Source organism: Alexandromys fortis, unplaced genomic scaffold (genome assembly GCF_014885135.2).
Source record: "Alexandromys fortis isolate MF-2015 unplaced genomic scaffold, M_Fortis_MF-2015_v1.1 scaffold_58, whole genome shotgun sequence".
NCBI lineage: Eukaryota > Metazoa > Chordata > Mammalia > Rodentia > Cricetidae > Alexandromys > Alexandromys fortis.
The window spans coordinates 10,464,833-10,491,471 of record NW_026067940.1 but is presented as its reverse complement, the minus strand read 5'-3'; the positions used below and the strand labels follow the sequence as shown (position 1 = coordinate 10,491,471).

Sequence of the window (26,639 nt, the reverse complement as noted above, 5' to 3'; positions counted from 1 at the left end):
TTCCTGATTCATGAAGGAGTCTGCAAGACATTCTGCAGAACACAGCAGATAGTGACTGAACTGCCTTTAAAATTTCCTGCTTCATGAAAATGTCTCTGGATACTATGGGCCTGTAGGCCAAAGATGGATGCCCCAATGGTACAGAGAAACTTTGGGTGACTGTCTAGGCAGCGAGATGTCTCTGTCATTTCTAGAGTTTAAAAGTTGCTTATTTCTTGTTTGCTTAGGTAATATTGTATCTTTCGGGAGTCTCTGATGGAGATGAAGACTAGTTAGTTATAGTTTTCCTTAGTTATGATAAAGATAATATAAACGTAAATATTGTAATTTTTACTTGATAACTGTTTTGTTATATGTAATTTTGCTAATTAAAGTTAAAGCCTTCCTCTTTTTTTTTGCTTAAACAGAAAAGGGGGAAATGATGGAGGAAGGTAATTGGTTAAAAAAATAAAGAAACTGCTTGGCCCTCATAGGTTAGAACATAGGTGGGTGGAGTAAACAGAACAGAATGCTGAGAGGAAGAGGAAATGAGCTCAGATGCCATGCTCCCCTCTCCTGGGCAGATGCGATGAAGCTCCGACCCAGGATGGACCTAGGCTAGAATCTTCCCGGTAAGCGCACCTTGGGGTGCTACACACATTATTAGAAATGGGCTAGTCCAGGTGCGAGAGTTAGCCAAGAAGAGGCTAGAGATAATGGGCCAAGCAGTATTTCAAAAAATACAATTTGTGTGCTGTTATTTTGGGGCATAAACTAGCCAAACAACGAGGAGCCGGGCTGTGGGAAGAGGCCCGCAGCTCTTACAACAGGGGAGGAAGAGAAGAAGATGAAGAAGAAGAAAGGTGGAGCCCCATGCCCTCTGAAGACTCACCATACCTGCACTGTCCTTGCCCCCTATCTTTCGTCTTTCCTCTTCCTGAGAAAAGGGAATCACAGCACCATATGTTCTGTGTTCACCTCCTTGTCGTGAACTCAGTAGCAGCCCCAGGTCAGAGCATCAGAAAATGCCCGGATTGACTGCTGGGCCAGTTAGGTCAGCTGCCTGCACAGATGGAGCCTCCAGGGAGATTACGTGTTTGCATGCTCTTCCTGAACCTTCTGTCATGGCTCTACCTGATCCATCGGGCCCTGCAAATGTCCATCTCAGTCCTTGACAAGATCTACAGACACCTAGAAAACAAATGTCTGACCAATCTATAAAGAAGTTTCTAGACTGAATTAACTAAGGAAAGAAAAATCACCATTAATGTGGGCAATTACCGTTCGGTGGCTGGAGTCTACCGAAAAAAACCGAGAAAGTGAGCTGAGAACCAGAATCCACATCTCTTGGCTTCCTGACTGAAGATGTCATGTGATCAGCTGCCTCACCTGGCTGCTGTCAGGAATTCTCCTCAGCCTTAAACTATGAACCTGAAATTAACCCTTCTTTCCATAGTGGCCTGTGTCAGGAACCACACCACAGCTACTAGACAAGGAACAAGACAACCTTACCCACAGGGATCTCACTGACTTTGGGGACTGAGGCACATGGATCCTCGCATGCACACTGGTGTGTACAGGTTCACTAGTGGCTCTGGCTTGTGTGCCTCCAGTCCTGTGCACACGCTTGTGGCCCAGCACCCAGTAGGAAAGTGAGCTCAGGGCTCCACACTCCTCACCTGATAGGCAGCAGAAGCTGCACTCCAGATGAAGCCCTTGGGGAACTCTCCATACAAAAACTCGTCCTCCTTGGCCAGGGGCATGCCATTGTTGGTAATGACCTCTGTGTAGTAGCTGGCCGAGGCTCTTGCTGTTCGAGGCCTGGTCACATTGTCAAAGTCAACATGATACAGTCCAAACTTGATTGTGTAGCCTGACAGCCACTCGAAGTTATCCATCAGCGACCAGGCAATATACCCTCGAAGGTCCACACCATCCAGCCTGTAGGCTAGGAAATGCCAAAGAGAGCAGAAGAAAGCTTTAACCAGTAGGCAGGGCTCTCGAGAAGCCAATCCTGTACTGGTACTGGACTCCTATGCTAAACCAGGCAAGTGTGCAATCACATGGTTCCTGAGAGAGGGACATGTCACCTCACCACTCATACTTTTTGCTTTTTGTTGTTTTGCTTCTGTCTCTGTGGGTTTTTTTTTTCTTCTTTGAGACAGGGTTTATTGTTTTTTTTTTTTCTTCTTTGAGACAGGGTTTATCTGTGTCACTCTGGCTGTCCTGAACACACTATGCAGACCAGGCTGGCCTCATACTCAGAGTTCAGCCTACCTCTTCATCCTTAGCTGCCTAATTAAATCCTGCAGCACCACGACCACCACTTTTCACTCTTAGTCTTCCTGGCCTCAGCGACCTTACAGCAAGTGTTATTTGTTAAGGTAAAGGGATAAGCCTCAAATTCAAGAGCCTCAGCCCATGTAGCTAGTAAGCACACAAGTGTGAATTTCTTGATATCATTTGAAACATTTTGAGACAGGATTCCAGGTAGCACAGGCTGGTCTTGCACTACCAAGAATAAACTTGGATTTTTTTCTGCTCCTCCTGCCCCTAGTGTTCCAGTGTGGGATTGCAGCCGTGCACCTTGTCCACTCCAGGGCTGGGAGTGGAGGAAGTGTGTGTATGTTTGGGGCTAGAACACAACCTCAGACGTCAAGTCTTGGGCATCACTCACTTTGGTTTACCTGGAGCTCAGCAAGTGGGCTAGGCTTGCCTGCCAGAGAGCACAGAGATTACAAATGTACAAGCCTGATAATTCCTTGGAAATTGAACTCTGGTCCCTAGGCTTACAAGACAAACACTTTACTAACTGAGCCCTGGCACAAACCCAAAAGAGAGATGTTCAGAGTGCCTGCCAAAGCATGGGACACATGACAGATGGAGGACAGGGAAACTGGACACAAGAGAGGCATAGGACAGGGAGAGTTGAGGTTTAGTGAGAGGAGCAGAAGCCTCATGTACCTTTCAGAGCCTCTTTGATATAGGTTTTTTGGTAGAATATCCTTTGTGTGTCGTCTAGCGTAGGGCTGTTCAGCCCGTGTCCATTCTCCGTGATGTAAATGGGAATGTCGCCATATTCTTCCTTGATCCAGTTCAGCAGCCTCCGCATCCCCCAGGGCACGGCTGTGATCATTGACGGGGAGGTCAACGAAGAATCCATATCGCTGACCATTAGCTCACGGTCATCATCATAGTTGGGTGGGTTCAGCCTTGGGGTGCTGTGCTGCACAAACACGGACGAGTAGGTGTTGAGGCAGAAGACATCAGCGGTGCCCCTGATGTACGCCTTCTCCTCCTGTGTGAAGCTGGGCAGGCGGGAGCCCGCCAGGTGCTGCAGTTCACTCCTGTTCCCCACATTCCATTTCATGACATCTGGATAGTCCCCGTTTCTAAAAATGGGGTGGGCAAACCAGCCCAGGGAAAACTGCAGCATCCGGTCGGCAGCTTCCACATCTCTTAGGACCCCTGGGTCTTTGGGTTCCACCCAGTGAGTGTTGAGGTTCAGTGAGATGACCCCCTTCTGCTCCTGCCTGTATTTCTCATCATAAGTATGGTAGACTCTAGCATGAGCCTTGATGAGTGTGTGGCTGACCCTGTAAGGTGCCCAGCCGGGGTCCTGCACATTTGGGGGAAACACCCCTGAACCATAGCCAAACAGCGACACATACAGAGGCTCATTAAAGGTCATCCAGAACTTGACTCTGTCACCAAAGGTCTTAAAACAGAAGTCAGCATAGCTGTTGAACAAATCAATCAAAGAAGAGTTCTCCCAACCTCCAATATCCTGGAGGGCCTGGGGCAGGTCCCAGTGATACAGTGTCACCATGGGGAAGATGTTGCTCTGCAGCAAGCCGTCAATCAGCCTGTTGTAATAATCGACACCTTGCTCGTTGAGGGAACTGATAGTTCCAGTTGGGAAAATCCGAGGCCAGGAGATAGAGAACCTATAGGCCTTGACCTTCAAGGCGCGAAGAATGTTCAGGTCTTCATCCAGTTTCTTATAGCTGTCACAAGCTATGTCTGCGGTGGCATTGTCTTTCACGGTGCTCCCTGGACTGTGGGTGAAGTTGTCCCAGATGCTGGGTCCTTTCCCGTCAGCATCCCAACCTCCTTCGATTTGATAGGCCGAGGAGGACACGCCCCACAGGAAGTCATCTCTGAATGTGCCATGATAGAACAAGTCTCTCTCAAACTTGGGCTGGTTGGAGAACTTCTCCCACACGATTTTAGCCTGGGAGGGCACCTCAGATGGGGAGTTGTAGAAGGTTGTGGCTCTGGAGGAAAAGTCTGCTTTCATAGGCACTGGGGTTCTTCTCAGCTCCTTGGCAGGGAAACCATTCTTTTCAATGATGCCAGTGAAGAAGTGGGCAGATCTCCTGGCAGTTCTCGGCCTGCTGCTGTCACTAAAGTTGACATGGTACAGCCCGAACCTCTGGCTGTACCCTGGGGGTCCTTCGAAGCCATCAATGAGGGAACGAGCAATGTATGCACGGACATCCACCAAATCCTCCTTGACAGCTGTAAAGAGAAAACAAAGTCAGCCCTGTGCGAGTGCATGCGTGTGTGTGTGTGTTTGTGTGTGTGTGTCTGTGTGTGTGTGAAAGAGAGAGGGAGAGAGAGAGAGAGAGAGAAAGAATGCATGGGAAAACCAGAAGACAACCTCATTTGTTGTTCCTTAGGATCCCATCCTCCTTAGTTTTCCTTCCTCCTTTTTTAATTTGAAAATCATTTTTATGTGCATGGGTGTTTTCCCTGCATGTATGTCTGTGCACCACATATGTGCAGGGCATGCAGAGGTCAGAAGAAAGCATCAGGTTCTGTGGGACTAGAGGTTCAGAGGGTGTGTGAAATGGATTTGCTGCGGGTCCCCGGCAGCATGCTGTGGAAAGCAGCCAGTCCCAGGCAGGGACTGCACAGGAGACCAAGCAGCAGGAAGATGGCTGGTCCCCAGCAACCTTGTGGGCAGCTGGCTGGTCCCCAGCTGCAGATAGTGAGTCCTAGGACGGTGCAAGCCCCCAGCAGTGGGCAGCGGGAACAGCAGGTACTAGGCAGGGACAGTGCAGGAGGCCATGCCGGCAGGTGGCTTGTCCCTGGTCAGGCAGGGACGGCACCGGTGTCCATGTGGCAGTGGGGGGTGGGTAAGAGAGAGAAGGATAGGCACACCATACAGAGTGGAGTTGGACATTTATTTAGGGGTTAGGAAAGGGAAGGGAAAGGGCAGAAAGAAGGAGAGGGAGAGAGAGTGGCAGAACGGGGCAGGGGGAGAGGAGAGATGGAAGCGCCTCTCCAAGAGAGAGCCTATAAAGAGAGAAGAGGGAGAGACAGAAGTGAGGGAAGTGGAGAAGTGGGGAGAGAGTTGCATCTCCAAGAGGAAGATGGAAGAGAGAGAGAGCTCAGGCCTGAAGCTGAAGATCACCTGCCCCAGTGGATAGGAGTGGGAGTGGGCGTGGCTTGTCTCTTGAAGAGACAGAACATACAGTACAGTGTGAGTTGCCATGTTGATACTGGGACTTGAACTCATGTTCTCCAGAAAAGCAGCTGGTAGTGCGATGTTTTTACTCTTTTGGCTTTGGTGGCCACTAGCAAAACCCCTATTTAAATCACACATGAGACTTATACTTAGTTATGAATGCCCAGCCTTGGCTTGTTTGTAGCCAGCTTTTAAAAACTTATCCCAACTACCTTTTCCCTCTGGGCTTTTTCCTGTGCTTACTTCTTTATGTCTTCCTTTCCTCTGGGGCTGGCTGTGTTACTGGGTCTCTGGAACCTTGTGCCGTCCTCTCTTTGTTCTATTGCTTCTTACTCTTGCTTTTCCTCATTTCCCCTTCTATTTATTCTCTCTGCCTGTCAGCCCCGCCTATCCTTGCTCCTGCCGCCCAGTTGGCCATTCAGCTCTTCATTAGACCATCAGGTACTTTAGACAAGCAAACAATCACAGCTTCACAGGACTAAACAAATGCAACATACACAAAAGTCCTATGCCTTAAAATAGCATTTCCCAACACAGCCAGAGCTCTTAACCACTGAGCCATTTCTCCAGCTGCCACCTCCCACAACGACTCCAGCCTGACTCTATACACATTACAAAAACAATAACAAAGTGGCCCAGGCTGGCTTCAAACTCTGTGTAGCTGAGGATAAACACGAACTCCTGATCCCACGGCCTCCTCCTCCTGAGCATTGGTGTCACAGGCACACACTCCTTAGTTGACACAGTGCTGGGGACGGAACCCACAACTGTCAGATACTAGGAAAGAATCTACCAAGCCACATCCCAGGCCTATTTAACTATTTTTTTTAGAATATTTATTTTTTTATTTATTTATGTGTGCAATATTCTTCCTGTGTGTATGCCTGATGGCCAGAAGGGGGCACTATTACAGATGGTTGTGAGCTAGCATGTGGTTGCTGGGAATTGAACTCAGGACTTTTGGAAGAGCAGGCAATGCTCTTAACCGCTGAGCCATCTCTCCAGACCCCTATTTAACTATTTTTAAGACAAGCTCTCATTAAGTATTCCAGGATGACTTTGAACTCTCAATCCTCCTGCCTCTGATTCCAGCTGCTGGGGATAAAGGGATGCACCACCACGCCTAGCGACACGTGTCCCTAATAGGAAAGATCACACGAAGATGGAGGCATAGACTGGCGTGAAGCCGACCTCCCAACTCCATACAGACACTGTGGCTGATAAAGATAAGGAAGACTGGGCTAGGCTATTAACCCCGCCTCCTCTGATGGCCAAGTCTCTGCAGAGAGCATCCCTGTCCCTGCTCACTGGCTTCTGTGAGTGACAGCCATCATGAACTGATCTAGGTTAGTGACTGATATGTGGAAAACCCCTTGCCATCCTTTCCCACTTAGATAAGAAGATGCATTGGGTCCGACTGAGCATGTATGCACGGGTCACCTGCAGAACAGGGAGGTACAATGCAGACTGGATAGCAGCTGAGGGAGCTGGGCCTTGAAGGGGACAGTGCTCTGAGGGCAGTCAGTGGGCTGGGGTCCTGTCCTAAGTGTCAGTCCATGCTGTATCCCACTGTGGACTGAGTCTCCTCAGAAGAGATGACATTACTCAACTACACCTTTACTGTCGTACACAGATCCAGGCTCCTCGTGTTCTCAATTAACACTGATTACTAAGAGAGTGAGAACACAGACTGGAGAGGCTGAATTGGCTTAGGAAGTAAAGGCTCTTGTTGAGCAAGCCTGAAGGTCCAAGTTCAATCTCTGGTCTGTCCCATTACACAACTGTGAAGACTTGGGAATCAGCAGGTTAACCCTCTTACCCTTGAGCACCTCGTTGATGTACAGGTTGAAGTAGTTCACTCTCACCGAGTCGTCAAGGAGATCCTCTCCTTCCCCTAGCGGCATGCCATTCCCAGCCACGAAGATTGGAACTCTTCCTTTCGTGTATTGCATGGAAGCAAACCGAAGCAGCCTTCTTATGCCCCAGGGCACCACCCGGATCCAGGGAGATGCAGTCTGGGGCCACGTGGGGTCTACGTGCTGGGAGAAGCCTCCGATGTTATCATAGCTGGGGATACAGGTCAGCTGCGCAGCGGTGCTGACCAGCCGGGATGTGTAGTGAGACAGACCAAGGAAGTCCGCAGAGCCCTTCAGGAGCTGCTGCTCCGCTGCAGTGAACTCTGGGAGTTGGGCCAGAGGACCCCCACACTGCTGGTTTACCTGCTGGATCTGGGCCCGGAGGGTGGTGGGGTAGTTCCCATCCACAAAGATGGGGTGAGCGAACCAGCCCAGCATGAAGTGCAGGAAGCGCTCAGCAGCAGCAAGGTCCTGGGGACTCTCCCCATCCAGGGGCTCTGCCCAGTCAGAATTGAGCACGATGCCCACGCGTCCCTGCTGCTCTTGGCGATGGTGAAGGTCGTAGTGATGCCAAGTTCTGGCGTGCGCCTTTAGGATCAAGTGGGCCACCTCGTGAGGAAAGAAGGAGGAAAATAATGTCAACAGTGGCACCAGCAAGTGAGAAGTGTCAACAAGTTCCTGCTGAAGTCAGCAGAACCAGCAATGGGTCTGGGACATGGCAGGATTGGTAGACAGCCTCATATTCACAAAACCCGGGGCTCCATTTCCTGCACTAATGAACCTGGCATGGTGGTGCAAGTCTGCACTGACAGAACTCCGGACATGGAGCAGGAGGATTGCTTCTTCATCCTTGCCTGCATAGCAAGTTCAAGGCCATTCTGGACTTCGTTGGACCCTTCTTCAAACAAGGCAAAGAGTCATCACAGCTGTACCACAGAATGGAATGGTACTGACCACAGAGTGGTAAGGAACCAGAATCACTAGACTAAGGCCAATTGTGGAAATGCCACAAAACAAATACATAAGGCACCCAGCTGGTGTGGACGTGCACCAGCACAGGGAGGCAGAGGCAGCTGCATCCCTGAGTTTGAGGCCAGTCTTGTATAAAGAACACATTCCTGGACAACAAGGTCTATGTAGAGACCATGTCTCAAAAACCTAAAATGAAAAGAAAAGGCCCAATCATGGCAAGAAACGCTAGTGGTCACAAGAATCTCCCTGTCAACTTTTATTCAGGCTGAGTGAATGAAATGTGAAGCCGAAGGCTCAGGGTGGTAGTGTTTACAGAGGCCCTTGGGAGGCGACTGGATAGGACAGGATGAGGCTGTATCCTCATAGAGGGAGCCCCAGTGGCCATGCTCTGTGTGTCTGTTCCCACACCCAACTGCTCCCAATGTCTCCCCCTCCCAGAGGACAGACAGGAACAGATCCCACTGAAAACAAAAGCAGGTCAGTCAGTGCCTTGATCTCAGACTACTCAGGGGCTGGGACTCTGAGGAAACTGTATAAGCCCCAGCTGATGCTGTCTTGTCCCAGCAGCCATGACACAAGGAATTACACCACGAAGTAATACAGAGTAGGAACCGAAAGAGGACGGGTATGGTTCACGGTTCAAAGCACTTGGTTTGACACTCTTGAAGTCCAGGACCTCAGAGTCAAGGGGCATCATGTGATGTTGAGGGTGACCTTTCACCCACTGGACCACAAAAAGAAGAGGGAAGAAATAATAATTTGTGACGGTGAACACCGTCAACAGAATCTAGAACCATCTAGCAGACACCCGGGCAAGTCTCGGAGACAGTTTCTGAGGACGTTTGTACACTGGGTCTTTGGAAGTGGGAAGACCCAAGCTAGGTGGGCAGCACCGTACCATGCTGAGGTCCTGACCGGAATAAAAGGGAGAACTTGAACTGAGCACCAGTATCCATCCCTCAGCTTCCTGACTGTGGATGCGGTGAGACCCGCAGCCTCACGCTCCTGCCGCCATGTCTTCTTCACTATACAGGATTGCAGCTTAGAACCGTGAGCCAAAGAACCCTTCCGTCCCCAAGTGCTTTTTGGTGGTGGTATTCTTTGTTTGTTTGTATTTTCAGACAGTTTCTCTGTGTAGCCTTGGCTGTCCTATAGACCATCGTGGCCTTGAACTCAGAGATCTGCCTGCCTCCTGATTACTGAGATTAAAGTTGCATGCCACCACCACCCAGTCTGTAAGTGCTTTTGACAGGTGTACTGTCCTAGCAGTGAGAAAAGGAACTGCTACAGAAATGAGGGGAAATGAAGACGTTCTCAGCCTGTATATAATATACATAAAATATCACAGGAGACACTAAAAACACTCAGGAACTTCTCAACAATAACAAAAGCTTACCAAAGCCAGCTGTGGTGGCTCAGTGTGTACTTCAGAGGCTGAGGCAGGAGGATTTCTGTGTCCTGAAAACTGAAAACTGTGTGTTTCATGTTAGCGTGAGCTACAAACAGAGACCCATCTCAATAAACCAATGCAAATAAATAAACAAAATCTTAACGGCTATGACCACAGCTGAGTAATAGGCACAGAAGTACTTTCCTGAAATACAGAGCCCTGGGTCTACCCAATATAACTGGGCATGGGCGGCACATGTCTGTCATCACAGCACCAAGGAGGTGGGGACTGAAGCCAGGCCACATGTGTGCTAGGACAGAGCTCTACAGCTGAGGACAATCCTCCCAGCCCGGAACTTGTCTCTGGAGTCCAGGAGCCTTGACCAGGCCAGAGGGTGTGGCTCAGTTGGAAGACTGCTCACCTATTATAGAAGAAGCCCTAGTTCTAATTCTCATCCCTGTTTAAAGCTCAGGCATGGTGGGAGATGCCTGTGACCCCAGCTCTCGGGGGAAAACAAGCAAGAGGTCATGAGTTCAAGATCATCCTCAGTTACAAAAGGAGTTCAGTATCAGCCTGGGTGTGCGAGACAACACTAACACCACCTGCTTATCCTTCTCTCTCTGTTTTTCTCTCCAGGGCTGGGAGACCACAGCCTGCTGTGTCTTCTAATTGATAGGAGTTGAGGGATGGGAGGAAGTACCTTAAAAGAAGCCACTCCCGGGTCTGAGATGCCTGGTGGGTGCTGCCCAGTGCCATAGCCTGCATAGCTTATCACCCATGGCTCGTGGAAGGTCACCCACAGCTTCACACGGTCCCCAAAAGTGGAGAAGCAGAAGGCTGCATAGTCCAGGAAGGCATCCACCACACTCTCGTTCTGCCACCCGCCTTCATCCTGCAGGGCCTGGGGCAGGTCCCAGTGGAACAGCGTAGCCATGGGCTCGATGTGGGAGTCCAGCAGGCTGTCTATCAGTCTGTTGTAGTAGGCGACACCTTGTAGGTTGGGGCTGCTCTTCTGCCCAGTGGGGAACAGCCGGGACCAGGAGATGGAGAATTTGTACACCCCAGCCCTGAGGCCTCGGAGCAGGGCCACATCGGAGGCTGGTTTGTGGTAACTGTCACTGGCCACCTTTGCTGTCGCTTGGCCCTTGGCAGCGTTCAGGTCACTGTAGTGGTCCCAGATGCTCGGCCCTCTGCTGCCTTCTGCCCAGGCTCCTTCCACACTAAAGGCTCCCGTAGACACGCCCCAGAGGAATCCTTCTGGGAACACATCTTGCAGGAAGGCATCCCTTTCTGCCCTAGACTGCTTAGCAAAGGCTGCCCAGACTCTCTGGTAGGCTGAGACAGGGGAGGAGGGCACAACTGCTGTCTCCTGCTGCTCCTCAGTCTGAAAGGCCAGGCTGTCAGTTAGAGAACAAGATGGTCTGTGGGGTAGAGCGACATCAAGGGACACAATTAATGACTGAGTTACAAACGCCCCACAGGGTGAGGCATGGAGGCTCATGCCCTTATCTCAGCACTCAGGAGGCAGATGGGGAGAGATGTCTGTTAATGTGAGGACAGCCTGGTGTACAGAGTGAGTTTCAGCACAGCCAGGGCTACAAGTTAAACCTTACAAAGAAAAGAGAAGGAAGGGAAGATGAAGTAGACAAAGGAAGGAAGGATGAAAGGAAAGATGCAAGGAAAAGAAAGGAAGGAAAAGAAAGAAAGTAAAGAAGGAGCAGAATGAGCAGGAGGCTCAGGAAGAGGATGGTCAGGAGGAGGAGGGTCAGGAAGAAGAAAATCAGAAGGAGGAGGGTCAGAAGAAACAGAGCCAAGAGGGGACCATCTCTGTCTCAGCGCTGGGGTGACATGCATTCATTCATCATCATTCTTGGCTCTTTTTGCTTGTTCTCTGCTCAGGCTCCCATGCTAACAGAGAAAGCACATGACAGACTGAATCACTTCTCCAGCCCATTTGATCTGAGAACTTTTTAAAATAAGGATCCCTTGAAGCAGGCTCTGCTTCCTGTCGGTGCTGTGCTTCAGAAGTGTTCACATCTCACACTGAAGAACTGGGCTTGGGAATTTCATGAAGCTTTAGTGGGCTGCTCAGATTTGCACCTACTCTCTCTTTTTCTTCACTTCAATAAATTACTATATTTATTCACCTTTAACTATCATTATTTATTGCTGTGGTTTTTATATATGGAGGACTTCATGGGGTCTGTTCTCTTCCTCTGCACTTACATGGGACCTGGGCATCAAACTCAGGTCACCTGGCTTGCGTGTTGAGCTGCTCAGTTTTGTCAACCTGACACCAAGCTGGGGTCATCTGAGAAGAGGAAACCTTGAGTGAGAAAATGTTTATGTCTGGCTGGACTGTACACTGGTCTGTGGGCATCGTCCTGATGTAATGATGGGTGTGAGAGGGCCAAGCCAACTGTAGGTAGAACGACCCCTGGGTAGATGGTCCCGAGTTGTACAAGAAAGCAGACTGGGAGCTGGAGAGATAAGACAGCTCAGAGGTTGAGAGCACTGGTTGTGTTCTCAGAGGTTGTGAGTTCAAATCCTAGCACCCACATGTTGACTCAGCAATGTCTATGACTGTAGTTCCAACAATGCAGTGCCTCCTCTGATGTGCATACATGCAGACAAAACACACAAATTCATAAAGTAAGAAATCTTGAAAAATAGAAAGAGGACTGAGCAAGCCATGGAAAGCCAACAAGCAAGTAGCATTCATTTCCCAATGGCCTCAGCTTCAACTCTGCCTCGAGTTCCTGCCCTGACGCCCATCTTGGAGGACTGTAGGCTGTAAGATGAAATGAGCTCTGCCCTCCCCAGTTTGCTGTGGTCACTGTTTAGTCAGAGCAACAGAAAGTCAACTAGGACACAGGCAAGGGCCTTTCCCTTCTGAGGCAGGAGAGTCATTCATTCATTCATTCATTCATTCATTCAGAGTCTCTGTGTGTGGGGTGTGCACACGGCATGTGCGGAGACTTGGGCACAGGTGCCTTTACCCATGAACCATGGAGCTGGCTCCATAACCTGCTTTCTCTGCCACATATGTGCACACTTCCCCAGTATCCTATCTCAGCTCTGCTAAATATGCAGACCTAGGAGATCTGACAGTGAGGACGTTGGACTGTGTGGGCCCAGGCTCATCTCCACGAGCTACTGCTTCTCCAGCCTCCCTCTGAGCCTCCACCTCTCATCTCCTAAATGACTGTGGCCTGTTTGTTGTCCCCGGAGGCAAAGTCAGGACTGGTGAGATGGCTCAGCAGTTGAGACCAATCACTGCTGTTGCAGAAGGCCTGGGTTTAGCTCCCAGCATTCACATGGGAATTCTAGTTCCAAGGGATCTGTCCTTCTGACGTTCTGACCTCTGTGGGCTCACTCAGGCAGGTGGTGCACTACACACTCACTCAGGATCCTGCATGCGCACACTCATGCCTCAAACAAAACCAAACACAAGGACAAAGGTCCCCAGTGATTGCCCATGTACACAACAGAACCCATAGTAACCGCTCCTTCTTGTTAACGCACAAGTCAGCATTACCTCTCCTCAGAACGGGATGAGCAGCTCAGGAATGCACTGATGTCGAACCCAACAGTCTGTACTCGGTCTTTGTTTATGGCTGTAAGAAGAGAAGTTTGTTAACTGTGTGTGGAGCAGGAGCAGAAACTTGTAATCAGTAGTTTACCTCATTTTAAAACCACTCTAACCCAAGTGACGATGCTAAGCCCTTCTGAAGATAACATAGATGCATCTGGGCTGCTTAGAACTAGAATGTTGGTCCTCATATTTCAGGGTGAAAACCAGTGACCCAAAGCTTCAGAAGATAGCTGGACCCACCCAGGAGTCCTGGTCCCAGGAGGACTCAGGGGCAGTCTGGACTAGGCACGTGTTCCCACCTCTTTTTGGTACCCCCTTTTTTTGGTATTTTTTTGAGATATGGTTTCAAGATGTAGCTCTGACTTCTAGAACTTGCTCTTAGACGTCGATCGCTTTGAACTCAGAGATGCACCTACCTCTGCCTCCTGAGTACTAGGATAAAAAGTGTCTGCCCCTGCCAACATCTTGTGAAATTTTTGAAAAAGAAGGGTGTAGGCAGTTAATTGTTAATGTGCCATCTGGGTAAACATGTGGAATTAGCTCAGAGATCACTCTGGATAAGGAGCAAACTGTTCTAGAAGACCCGAGTTCAGTTTCCAGCACCCACTGCAGGAAGCTCACAACTGCTTGTGAGTAACTCCATTTCCGGAGGATCCAACAGCCTCTTCTATTCTCCTCAGGCACCTGCACCCACACAGACAAATACACACACACACACGCACACACACACACACATGCACACATGCATGCACCTAATAGACTGCCCTTGAGTTCAAGGCCTGGCAGGACTACACAGTGACCTCTAGACCACAGGTCCTACACCAGAGGTTTTCAGCATCTTAGATGCCTCCAGGGCTGCTCAGAACAGGGGAACACAAGTCTATGTTTCCATGCTGACAGTTCACACCTGAGTCAGGAACATGTCATATTGGACACCCTTGGCATCTATACAGGACCACCCGGTGTCCCCGGACAGGAGGAGCTCACTGCCAGGGGAGTTATAGGATTAGAGCCTCACCTGGTAGGCTCTTAGTTCAGCCATTTTCCTAGACCCCTCCCTCATGAGAACCCACGATGTCAGGATAGCTCCCCACAGGCCAGTGTAACAAATGTCACTCAACATTGGCCACATGTCGGTCCACTCACCTTCAAGCAGGCTGAAGAGCAGTGAGGAGGGGCTCTTCCCTGTGGATGGGCAATCCTGAACTTTTAGGGTATAGATGAAAACCTTCATTTTGGGCTCAACATTCTAGAAAAGGTGAAGACCAACAAATATGCCTTTAGTAATGGGAACAGGGGAGACGCTACATGCTCACCTTCTAGAAACAACCTCGAGTCACCCTACCTACAGAGGGCAGAGACTTGGACTCTGCAGAGCGACACTAGTCAGTGACCATCGGCCACCAGCCCTTCCTAAATGAAGTGATAACCATAGCAACTCATTTTAGACGGAGCACTTTATAGGCCAGCAAAAAGATTAGGGTTGAGACCAAGGTTTCTGCTTGTGTAGGAACCTGCACTTCCTAAAATGTTTAACCAAGAGACTGCATCACCATGATCATGAGTGTTCGTGATCATGTTATTGATTGCCATTATGTAAGGCTCAGGCCACGATTTAGGCAAATGTTTATCACATTTCTGATAAGCTGTCCATTCGCTATCATGATGGAAAAGCCCTCACATTACCTGCAGGTCACTCAGCTTCTGTGGTAGAGTCGCCACACTTTGGCATGTAGAAGTCAAATCAAGAGAGAGGAAGTCAACCGAGTCCTAGAAACAGGGAGATCAAGCATTAGAACAAGGCCTCCTCAGAAGTGTGCTGGTTTTCCCCATGACTGCGGATGAGTGTGCATGTGAGTACAGCAGGAGCGGGTGTGGTGAACCCGCAAGTGTGAAAATGTGTGTGCTGGGTGTGCGGTGCCAGCAAATGGAGGAGCACCAAGGGAGGGAATCAGTGTCTGGAGCTTCCCCCAGGGATCCCCCTCCCCTGACCTTTGTGATATCTGGGAACCCTCTTGGGTTTTGGGTTTGGTTTTCATTTCAGGCCACAGCTTGAAGTCCCCCACCCCGCGCCCTAGGTAAGCCTGGCTTGAGCAGTTCTACTAGCAGAAAAACAAGCTACACAGCCCTGATCACTCGCGCTCTCTAACCCATAGTCTAGCTAGGGACTCCAGCTCACTGAGCCTGTAGCTCACTAGGAAGAACGCTTGCTGAGCGTGTGCAAGGCCCTGGGTCTGTCACCAGCACCACATTAACAGGACATAGTGGTGCCTGTCTCTACTCCAGCATGCTCATCCTTGGCTACCTCATGAGTTCAAGGCCAGCTTGTGCAACAGGAAATCTTGTCTTATAGAAGAGGAGGAGAACAGTGAGAGGGCCTAGCAGCTACAGGTGTCTGCCCTCGACTCTGATGACCTGAGTTCACCCCATTGCACATGAGGGTAGAACTGAGACTCCCCAATTTCCCTCTGCTCTCCACATAAATGCCCTATGATGTGCACGCTTACATACAGACACACACCACACACAGATACACATAATAGACACACACATACAACACACAACAAATAACACACTTACACCACAGCACACACACATAAAATAAAAATGTAATGAATTTTAAAAAAAATCAAAGACAGTTGGGCAGTGGTTTTTCACACCTTTAATCCCAGCACTTGGGAGGTGGAGGCAGATGGATCTCTTTGAGTTCAATGCCAGCCTTTTCTACAAAGAAGTTCCAGGACACTCTCCAATGCTACACAAAGAAAGCCTGTCCCAAAAAAGGTAGAAGAAAGGAAGGCCAGGCGGTTTAATTCCAACCCTCGAAAGAGAGTGGGAGGTGGATATCTGAGTTTGAGGGTACTCTGGTCTGCACAGTAAACATTTTACAGCCAGGGCTACACAGAGAAACCAAACTCTGCATTGAAAAAGAAAAAGAAGGAAAAAAAAGAAAGAAAGAAAGGAACGGGCTGATTACTGGGCTCATTCAGTAATTTCTTTCTATGATTTCTGATCCCAGAATTTATCTCAAATCCACGAGCATGTCTTTTGTTGTTGTTGTTGTTGTTTTCTGTGCAGTCTTTCGCTGGTCTAGAATTCATTACGTAGGCTAGGTTGGCTTTGAACTTCTAGAGATCTCCACACATCTGCCTCCTAAGTAGTGAGACTAAGCACATGTGTTACCATGTTAATCCCAAGAGTTTGTCTTTAACCCTAATGCTGAAAGATGGAGATAAGCAGGTCCTGGGCGTTCCCTGGACAGTTACTCTTGTGGAATCAGTGTTTCCACAATCAGTTTCAGAGAGAGACTGAGACCCTGATTCCAAAAAAGGGCGAGGAGTAGAAAGTGACAGAAAAAGACACCCAGTGTTAGCCTCACAGATGAGCAGGTTAGTGCACCTGCACACACATGTAATGCATTCGTCAGTGCACACATGTACACACAGAGAAAAACAATCAAAATAGAAAACAAAGGATTTTGCCTGTTCTCTGGTTTACATATGCTAGAAGAATTTTAAATTCAGGATCTAAACATGGGAACACAGCACAGTGAGTCACACATGTGCAAACACACACACACCTGCCTCCGTATGCCTGGCTGGCCACTCTGTTGCTCTCTTGGCTGGAATATCACAAGCTCATCACTGCCCTTCCCTCCCACAGGTCAGCTGTTTCACACATAGGTCAGGCACCAACTGAGAGCCAAGTGTCCTATGCCCTAGCACCCAACCCTCACTGGCTCCCCAGTGTCTTCCTATCAAGTGATCCCCAGTGTCCATCAGATTTCACATCTGACAGCTCAGGAACTTGAAAAGTAGCCACGATAAGATTCTGAATAAATAAATCTCTTGCTGACTGGATGCCATCTAAATTAATTTACTGCGTAATAATTGCTATCGAGAGACCAAAGGGCTGATCATAAAAATGCTTGTACAAGCAAAAATAATAATAATAATTCCTTGTCCCGTAACAGCCTTTGCCCCATGCATGCAGCACAAAGCTCAGGGTAAAACCCAGGAGGACAGTGTGTGTTTTCCTTCTGGGAAGTGCAAACCCCCAGGGCCTTCAATGGGCCTGAGCAGTGTGTGCCTCTCTCTGGCTCTAGACTCCTGCTTTGCCCGGTGTCTATCCTATGCTGGCACTGGATTCCTAACATTTTACATCATCCCTACCTTCACTGGTTTCCCTCCTTTTCTATTTCTTATATTTCCAGCAAAATTCTCCTTACTGTTAACACCACATAAAAGTGTCCTCCAAATACAGGCAGTGGTGGCACATGCCTTTAATCTCAGCACTCGTGAGGCCGAAACAGGTGGATCTCTGTGAGTTCATAGCAAGTCTGGGCTACAAACTGAGTTCCAGGACAGCCATGGCTATACAGAGAAACCAGTCTCAAAAAATAAAAAGAGTGTCCCCCAATGGGAGGCTCTTACCTGGGCTCCCCTCTCTCCTGAGGTGCTCTTTCTCCACTGGCAACTATTAGCTTAGACTAGTAGAGACCCTGGGCTGGGGATGTGGTCCAGGAGGGATGTTTGCCTAGCATGCACACCCTAGCGCGAAGGAAACCAGGCATGGTGGTTCATGCCAATAACCCAGAACTTGGGGATAGAGGCAGGAAGATCAGGAGAGTTCAAGGTCATCCTCAGCTATACAGTGACTTAGGCTAGCCTGAGATACATGTGGCCCTTTCTCAAAAACAAAATGAATAAGCAAATAAAGGAGTGAGTAAGTAAATAACAATTACTAGAGGAAATGGTGGGGACACCTGAGTCTTAGCACCTTGATATATTTTTCTCTCTATGTGAGTATGTGTAGACTATGTGGGTCCCAGGATTTATATTTGTTTTATTTTGTTAGACACAGAGTCTCAGTATGTATCTGCTTGGTCTACAATTCACTAGGTAGCCCAGGCTGGCCCCAAAGTCAAAAAGATCCTCCTGCTTTTGCCTCTTAAGTGCTGAGATTGCAGGCATGTGACACCATGCCTGTCTAAACTTTGGTTTCTCAATGGAGCCAGGCTAAAACATGACAAATCAAGAGCCAGGCCTATTTCCTTTGAAGTTAGCTACAAATCTTGGGAACGGGTATTGTTTAGAAGAATTTATAGAGATGTAAATCAGGGCTGGGTTTGTAGCTTGGTTAGTCAAGTACTTGCCCAGCATCCACAAAGTTCAACGAGAGCACTGCATCACCCAGATGTGTGTCACATGCCTGTAATCAGGCTGTAGCACTCAGGAGCTGGAGGCAGGAGGCTCCCAAGTTCAAGATAATCTTCTGCTGAATACTGAGTTCTAGGCTACTCTGAGATACATAGGACCCTATCTCAAAAATTTAAAACTAACTAATAATAAAAGCAAAGATGCAAACAAAATCTCACTTTTAGCAAATCACAATTTAGCCAGGCATGCTGGTGTGCACTGTTAATCCCAGCACCTTGGGAAGCAGAGGCAGGCGTTTCTGTGAGTTCGAGGCTTCTTGACCTACATAGTGAGACTGAGGGAACAAGAGCATGACCATCTACCTTGGAGACACCCCCATTCTGGTCTGAATAGCACCGCATTCTCTGTGATTAATCATATCCTAAGGACCAACCCCACCCCTGTCCCACTCATGGGACTAACAGTTCCAATTTCCCTAAGGCAATGCCATGAAGTCAGCACAAGTAGCATTCCTGTATGTCCTAGATTAACAACAACCCTGGCCAAACCCACCCTCTGCCCTTTGACCAACCCTCCTCCCCATCCCTGATAAAATCCCTAGCCCCGTGGGAGAAGCTCAGTCTGATCTTCTCTGGTGACAGCCCTTCTCAGGTTGACTTAAATATACCTGCGCCACTGCCACTGAGCAGCCTCGCACTCTTTTCCTCTTACACATGCCTCATCTCAAAATAAATAAATACAATCACATTTCACCCTAGGCATTACAGATGCAGTATCTACCTTGGCGAGTGCAGCCCAGGATGGGGAGAGCAGGAGCTCGGGAATATCTTCAGCCTTCAGGACCACAGAGAGCCTTCCTCCTGGAACCAAACAGGAAAGAGCAGTAGTTGAGGGAGGGTTGGGGTTTCTGAAGATATAGATCAGGACCATGACTTCTCTTTAGCAACTGACAGACTCTAGAAAACAAAGTGGCTAAAAATACAATATCTCACTAAGAGAGTAGTTTGTTTTTTATTCGGATTTTGTTAGGCAATATCTTACTTTGTGACCGTGGCTGTGCTGGAAGTCAGCTGGCCTTGAACTTACAGAGGTCTGCTTGCCTGTGCCTCCCGAGTGTTTGGACTAAATTCATGTGCCACTATGCATGGCTAAGAGACTATTTTGTTGTTTGAATCAATACAGAGAGCACTTGGAAAAGGCAGGATACCAAGAATTATCCTAAAGTGTGTTCCCAGCCCTTGTTCAGCCTTTCAAAAGGTACAACTCAATGATGAGCTGCCAGTGTCAACTCTTCTTGTTGTTTACAGTGGGTGGGGTTCCTGGCGTTAGCTGGACTGCTTCCCTGTGCTGTGTGTGCATCTGCATTCCCACTCTTCTTCCATAGCTGCTGCACCCTTGTACATTCTATACAGGGCGGTACAACCTTGCAGCTCCTCCAGGTCCCCATCAAGGTCTGCCTCATAGCCATCCTAATAGGTAGGAAGTGGACACTCATTATGATTTTCATTTGAATTTCTCTAACGGTTATTGATGTTTCATGGGGATTTTCTTGTTGTTGTATCTGTTTGTCCATTTCCATATCTTCATTCTAGGGATGTCTACTAAAGTCCTTAGCCTTTTATTGGGAGTGGGGGTAGCACAAGTGGTAGGGTCTCACTATGCTGTCCCAGGCTGGCCTCAAATACATAATCCTCCTGAGTATTGAGATCATTGGCCTATCACTATATCTAGCTCCTGCATCCTGTTGTTCTTAAGTGGACTTTTTTATCCTGGCCAGGTGTGACACACACCTTCAATCCCAACATTTGGAAGGCAGTCAGGTAGATCTGAGAGTTCAAGCTAGGCTGGTCTATACAATAAGTTCAAGGACAGCCAGAACTAGACAGTGAGACCCTGTCTAAGGGGGAGGGGGATACTTTTCTTTTCTTTTCTTTTCTTTTCTTTTCTTTTCTTTCTTTCTTTCTTTCTTTCTTTCTTTCTTTCTTTCACCGTTTCTTGCCCAGGTTTTCCTGGAACTAGCTATGTAACTGAGGATGACCTTAAGCTGTCATTCATTCCTCTGGCTTCCATCTCCTTGGTTAAGCTTTGATGGGAATACAGCACAGGGCTCCATACATGTACAAATCAAATGTAGACCATTAAGTGGTCTACAGACTTAATAACTACTTTCTCAGTCCTTGCTGCTCATTTTACTTGTGTCATTTTAGCTAACTAATTAATTTGTGAATCAGGATCTCATGTGTCTCAAGACGACCTTGAACTTCTGGTCATCCTGCTTCCACCTTTTCAGTGCTTGGCTTACAGACATGTGTCACTATGCCCAGTTCATGCAATGCAGGAATTGGAACCCATGGCTTCCTGCATGCATGGCAAGCACTCTGCTATGCAAGCACTCAACCGTAGTGCTCATTTAAATTTTGTTTGTTTTTTTGAGACAAGGTTTCTCTGTGTAACCCAAGCTATCCTGGAACACACTCTGTAGACCCTCAAATTCAGATATCCACCTGTCTCTGCCTAAAAGTGCTGGGATTAAAGACTTGAGCACTATGACCAGATAAAAGCTAACTTCTTCATATTCACATTGTATATAAAAATTTCTATCATTTAAAATTGGCAGAAAAGGATAGAACAGCAACATTGTAGCAATAGGTGTAAACAGCATTATTCTTTAAAGTCTTTTTTAAAAGCTGCTATTTTAAAACACTGGCTTCACTGTTATCTCTTTTCTTCTACACCCTTCCTAGGGTCTAGATGGTCTTGAACTCACAGAAATCTGCACACCAGGTTGACTCTGAACTTACAATCCTCACACTCAGTCTTTCAAGTGCTAGATTTAGAGACATGCACCTCCACACCTGGCTAATTTCAATTTGAAGGCGGTATCAGAAGGAATGATCAGAAGGTGGCAAGAATTTACACACAGCACTAGTCGCTGCGATGTACTCTGTTCCTAGTAAAAATAAGTCAGTACAGTTGTAGATCTAGCACTTGCCTCTCGTGGGCAAGGTCTTAGCTTCAGTCTCCATCGTACATTTACAAATCACAGTCTTCTCATTACACATCGGTGTGTTATTTATCTTTACCTTGCTTGATGCACTGTAAGCTCCAACTAAAAAGTACACACTTGTTTCCTTAAGAGAAGGGGAATCACAATTGGGTCTCCTTGTAGAGACTCAGGACAGCACTGTCTCTCCAAGGCAGCTCCAGCTTAAAGGAGCTATCAGAAGAAAGTGGGAGGAATCCTGACTTTATAAACTTCCCTTCAAGGAAGGGCAGAGAAAGACAGTTGCACAGACTTGACCTGAGGAAGGGTCTAGAAGATAGTTTTCAAGGGCTGGAGAGATGGCTGAGCATTAAGAGCACAGGCTGCTCTTCCAGAGGTCCCTGGTTTGATTCCTGGCACCCACATGGCAACTCAAAACCCTCAGTAACTCCAGTTCCAGGGGATCTGAGGGCAGAGGCATGCACATGGTACTCAGACAAACATGTGGAGAAAACACCCACATATCTAAAATAAAAATAAAATCACACACACGGCCGGGCGGTGGTGGCGCACGCCTTTAATCCCAGCACTCGGGAGGCAGAGGCAGGCGGATCTCTGTGAGTTCGAGACCAGCCTGGTCTACAAGAGCTAGTTCCAGGACAGGCTCCGAAACCACAGAGAAACCCTGTCTCGAAAAAACAAAAAAACAAAAACAAAAAAAAAATCACACACACGCACAGACAGACACACAATTTTCAGGAGCTTAGGATATGGCTCAGTGGTTAGAGCGCTTGCCTGGCATGCACAAGCCCCAGCCCTACATAAAACTGGTTGTGATGGCTTGTCTGTCATCTTAGAACTCAGGATGTGATTTTGGGAGGATCCGAGGTTCAAACTTATCTTCTGACCTCACAGTGAGCCAGCCTGGACTACAAGAGACACTATCTCAAAGGGAGAAAATGTGTTTCAAACAAATGCTGTGTGTTTATATCTTTGTCCCCTTGGGAATGAATTCTCACCAATGCTGAGATCTGGGGTCTCCTGGAAGGGCAGAGATGGGAGAGACATCAGTTCCTGCCTAAGAAGCAAACAGAGGTGGGTGGTGAGGGCTGCTGCCGGGCCACCATGTCCTTGTGTACTCACCCTGAGAAGAGAACTCTCTGTGGTAAACTTCAAAGGCTTTCTTGTGGGCATTGCTGAGGGTTTGCAGAGCAGAATCTTTCGAACCCTGGGGTGCAAGACCCATGATCACTTTCTCCAAGTCGCTGAAGGTGAACCAGATCTCAACAAGGTCCCCAAAGGACTGGAAGGCGAACGTGGCATAGTCGGCAAAGAGTTCAGCAAAGTCCCTGTCTCTCTGGATGGTGCTGCGGGTGGGTGGCGTCTGGTGGCACAGGACCACCATGGGCTGAAGCTGGGCAGCCTTCAGGGACTGCAGGAGTTGTCGGTAGCACCGCACTGCTTCCTGGTCTGGATTCTTGGGGCTTCCCGTTGGGAGAAGCTGTGCCCACGATAGAAGTACTTTGTAATGGGTGACCTGACTGGCACGGAGACTGCTCAAGTACTGTGGCAACAAAGAGGGCAATGGCTGCTGGCAGATGTAGAAGTCCTTGCTACCAGGTCCAAAACCAGAGCCCTGGGTTCCCAGTGGATGGCTCAGGTTAAGCACTAAGTCATTTGTAAGAGGACCAGCGGCTGAAATAAAATTTCTGTCGGGTTCCAGGTCAATCCCCTGGCATGAAAGACTCAGGAGGACAGTGCTCAGGAAGAGTGCTGTCCAGGGCAGATCCATGTTCAAGGGTCTGTTAGAAGCATGTGGAAAGAATCCAGACCTTATAACACTGATGAGGCTATAAAATACAGTGATTATCCACACAATATTTAACTGTGTTATCTATGATCATTAAATTAGGACTGGGTTCAACCAATGCAATCTTCAGGAAAAAAAAAAGTTTTGTGCTTCTGTATACATGTTCATGAACTTGTGTATGCACAAACATGGAGGCCAGAGGTAGATCTTGGGCGTATTCCCCGATTGTGAGCGCTAGGGAGCTGCCTTCCCAGCCTCTTCAGTGCAGAATTACAGTTGTGTCATCACACCTGGCTTTTTACAAGAGCACTGAGCATCAAAACTCAGGTCCCCATTGCTGTACAGCAAGCACTTTACCAACTGAACCATCTCCTCTGCGGTAATATTTAAAAATTTAAATACCACGAGATGTTATTGGGATTGTTAGGGTGTGTGAACTGTGACAGTCCCAACAAGCTAGGTTCAGGCACTGGTTCCCCCAAATGCCAGACATGTAACACTGAAAAAACACAAAGAATTATTCAGAGTGGACAGAATGGAAAGAAAAAAGAGGTATGTTGAACTTCTAGGGCTATTTTCATGGTCCTGATATGAGTTTTGCTAATTTTCTTTTTTTTAGATTTATTGCCAGGCAGTGGTGACATGTCTTTAATCTCAGCACTCAGGAACTCCTTGAGTTCCAGGCCAGTCTGGTGTAGAACTGGCCTGTGAGTTCCATGACAGCCAGGGCAACACAGAGAAAACATTACATGCACACCAGGTAGGCTCAGAGGCTAGAAGAGGGTGTCAGATCCCCTGGAACTGCAGTTATACATGGTTTTGAGTCACCATATAGATGCTGGGAATCAAACCGGGTCCTCTGCTGAGCAGTTCTTAACCAAGGCACAGCTCTCCAGTCCCTGAGGCTTAAGGTTAAATAAAGGGCACAGCTCAGAAGTTCTGGTCAAGGTATGGCCCTGCCCCTCACTGACCAGTTTCTCAGGCAGTCTGAAAAGTATTATCTGTGTGTTTGTGTGTAGTTCCTTCCCGGAAGATAAGCTCCCTCCCTGATTGGAACTCAATTTCATCTTTTGTTCTTGCCCTATGCCAAGGCTGCATGGAATTCCAGGGGAAATCCTAATTCCATGGGCTTCTGTTCAAACTGTTCTCTAGACATAGGAATGGGGTTGTAGGTCTCCCTCCTAAGAATGAAGGTTACACCAACAAACTTCATACAAGGACAGGAAGTTGAAAATTCCTGAGCAAACCAGATGAAATTTGACACAAGAAAAATGAACCCCTCTCTCTGAAAACAGGAACACAGTCCAGCGGTGGTGGCCTTTAACTACAGCACTCGGTAGGCAGTGGTAGGAGAAAGAGGGGGGAAACACAGTAGGAATGGTGATGCCCATCTTTAACTCAGTACTCAGAAGGCTGAAGTAATGGATTTGTGAGTTTTAGGCCAGTCAGAGCTTGTTAGACCACCTAGAAAAACCAAAGTTCAGACAAACAAAACGGGATAGGAATGGAAAGACAGCTCAGTGATTTAAGAGCACCTGTTGCTTTAGCAAAGGACCCAGGTTTGCTTTCCAGCACCCAAGTGGTGAGTTACCAGGAAATCTGAAGCCTTCCTTTGACCACAGGCACCAGAAGCATGGAACATATACATACATGGAAGTAAAACACTCACACACATAAATAAATCTTGTAAAAGTAGGAAGCAACCCTTCTCTATATACATGTGTACATGTTATTATGTGCATGTGTATTCATGTGGAGGGAGGGGGAAAGCCTTGGTCAGGCATCACAGATGAGATCAGTTGGCACTCTCCCATGTTCGTCCTGGGGATCAAAACCACGTCCTCAGGCTTGTACAAGTTTTTTATCTGCTGGTCTAGCAGGTCCCCTTTTTATATTCAAGCTGGGTCATTCACTGGGTTGGGAGTTATCTAGTAGGCTGCCTGGCAACACCAGCATCTGCAACTCTTCTTCCCCAGAGCAGAGATTACAAGTATACAATACCACATCCAAGTTTATTTTATTTACTTTCCATACTCAGTTCCTTGTTGTTTGAGGGTGAAGAGGTAAGTATTTTAACGAGTGAGCTACCTCAAAAGCCAATATAAAAACTATGAAGTTTTCAAACCAGGTAGTGGTGGCACATACCTTGAATCCCAGCACTTGAGAGGCAGAGGCAGGCGGATCTTGAGGCCAGCCTGGTCTACATAACGAATTCCAGGACAGCCAGGACTACATAAAACTTGTCTTGAAAAATAAAACAAACTATCAAGTTTTCATGACCACCTTAAAATATGATGAAGAGTTTTCAAGTGTCTCTAAAGGTACATGTGAAGTCAGGTGTGGTGGTACATTCCTTTAATCCTACTACTGGGGAGACAGAGGCACTGAGTTCCAGGCCAGCCAGAACTACATAGTAATACTGTCATTAAACACACACACAACACACAGAACTCCTTAGTGAGACTGTCTTTACACACATACAAACCACAAGAAGCCTACTTAAGTATTTTTCTTTCTTTTTTGAGAGAGGAATTCACTGTGTAGCCCTGGCTGTCCTTTGAATTCAGAGATCTGCCTGCCTGTGCCTCCTAAATGCTGGTATTAAAGGCGTGTGACACCTCTGGCCAGCTTTATTTACATATTTCTCTAGTTTGTAGAATTCAATTACTACTGTACATATGTGCAGCAGCATACCGTGGAAGTCAGAGACAACTTTGTAGAGGGGCTTGCTTTTCACCGTTGTTTCGAGGGATTGAATAGGTTGCATGGCAAGTGTCTTTAGTTGCTAAGCTATCTCAACATTTTTTAATTTTTATTTAAAACTAAAATTTAGCCAGGCAATAGTGGCCCATGTCTTTAATTCTAGCACTTGGTAGGCAGAGGCAAGCTGATCAAAGGCAGCCTAATCTAGAATAAGGTTCCAGGACAGACTCAAAAAAACAACCAAAACAAATTGTGTGGATGAATGTTTTGCCTGTAAATATGTGCATTACTAGTCCTATTCCTCGAGTGCCATTCAACTTAAATAAACAAACAAACAAACAACAACAAACTTGGGTCTCTCACTGGCTTGGAACTTGCCAAGTATGCTATCAGGCCCCAGGGACCCTGCCTGTTTCTACCTCTCCAACAAAGGAATTATATCCCCAGATATTTTGCATGGGTGCTGTACTGGCTAGTTTTATGTCAACTTCATACAAGCTCAAGTCAGCAGATAGGAAGCCTCAACTGAGAAAATGTTTCCATTAGATAAGGCTGCAGGAAAGACTATGAAGCATTTTCTTTTTAATAATTCACAGGAAAGGGCCCAGTTCATTGTGGGTGATGCCACCCTGGGCTGGTACTCCTAGGTTCTAAGGCTAAATAAGCCGTGGGAAGTAAGCTAGTAATCCATGGCCTTTGCCTCCTGATTCCTGCCCTTT

General features: G+C 47.7%; 2 protein-coding genes across 2 annotated transcripts in view; both read right to left on the bottom strand.

Annotated features, from left to right (window-relative positions):
- Positions 1-21,450, bottom strand: part of Lct (lactase) — a 59,729-nt gene extending 38,279 nt beyond the window's left edge. The window contains exons 1-9 of the mRNA XM_050147612.1: positions 21,417-21,450; positions 19,205-19,284; positions 14,952-15,035; positions 14,412-14,514; positions 13,209-13,287; positions 10,371-11,091; positions 7,272-7,917; positions 2,944-4,500; positions 1,659-1,927 (exon numbers count right to left, since the gene is read on the bottom strand). Of these exons, the coding sequence (XP_050003569.1) occupies positions 1,659-1,927; positions 2,944-4,500; positions 7,272-7,917; positions 10,371-11,091; positions 13,209-13,287; positions 14,412-14,514; positions 14,952-15,035; positions 19,205-19,284; positions 21,417-21,450 (3,573 nt within the window). The remainder of the gene's footprint in view (positions 1-1,658; positions 1,928-2,943; positions 4,501-7,271; positions 7,918-10,370; positions 11,092-13,208; positions 13,288-14,411; positions 14,515-14,951; positions 15,036-19,204; positions 19,285-21,416) is intronic.
- Positions 21,451-22,485: 1,035 nt separating this feature from the next.
- On the bottom strand, positions 22,486-23,199 carry LOC126504989 (lactase/phlorizin hydrolase-like). The gene has a single exon (XM_050147611.1). It carries the CDS (start codon positions 23,197-23,199, stop codon positions 22,486-22,488), a length of 714 nt encoding a protein of 237 aa, XP_050003568.1.
- Positions 23,200-26,639: the final 3,440 nt, after the last annotated feature.

What these genes read in the sequence shown, in the direction of transcription:
- LOC126504989 (XM_050147611.1), bottom strand. Translation starts at nt 23,199, where the DNA reads ATGGATCTGCCCTGGACAGCACTCTTCCTGAGCACTGTCCTCCTGAGT.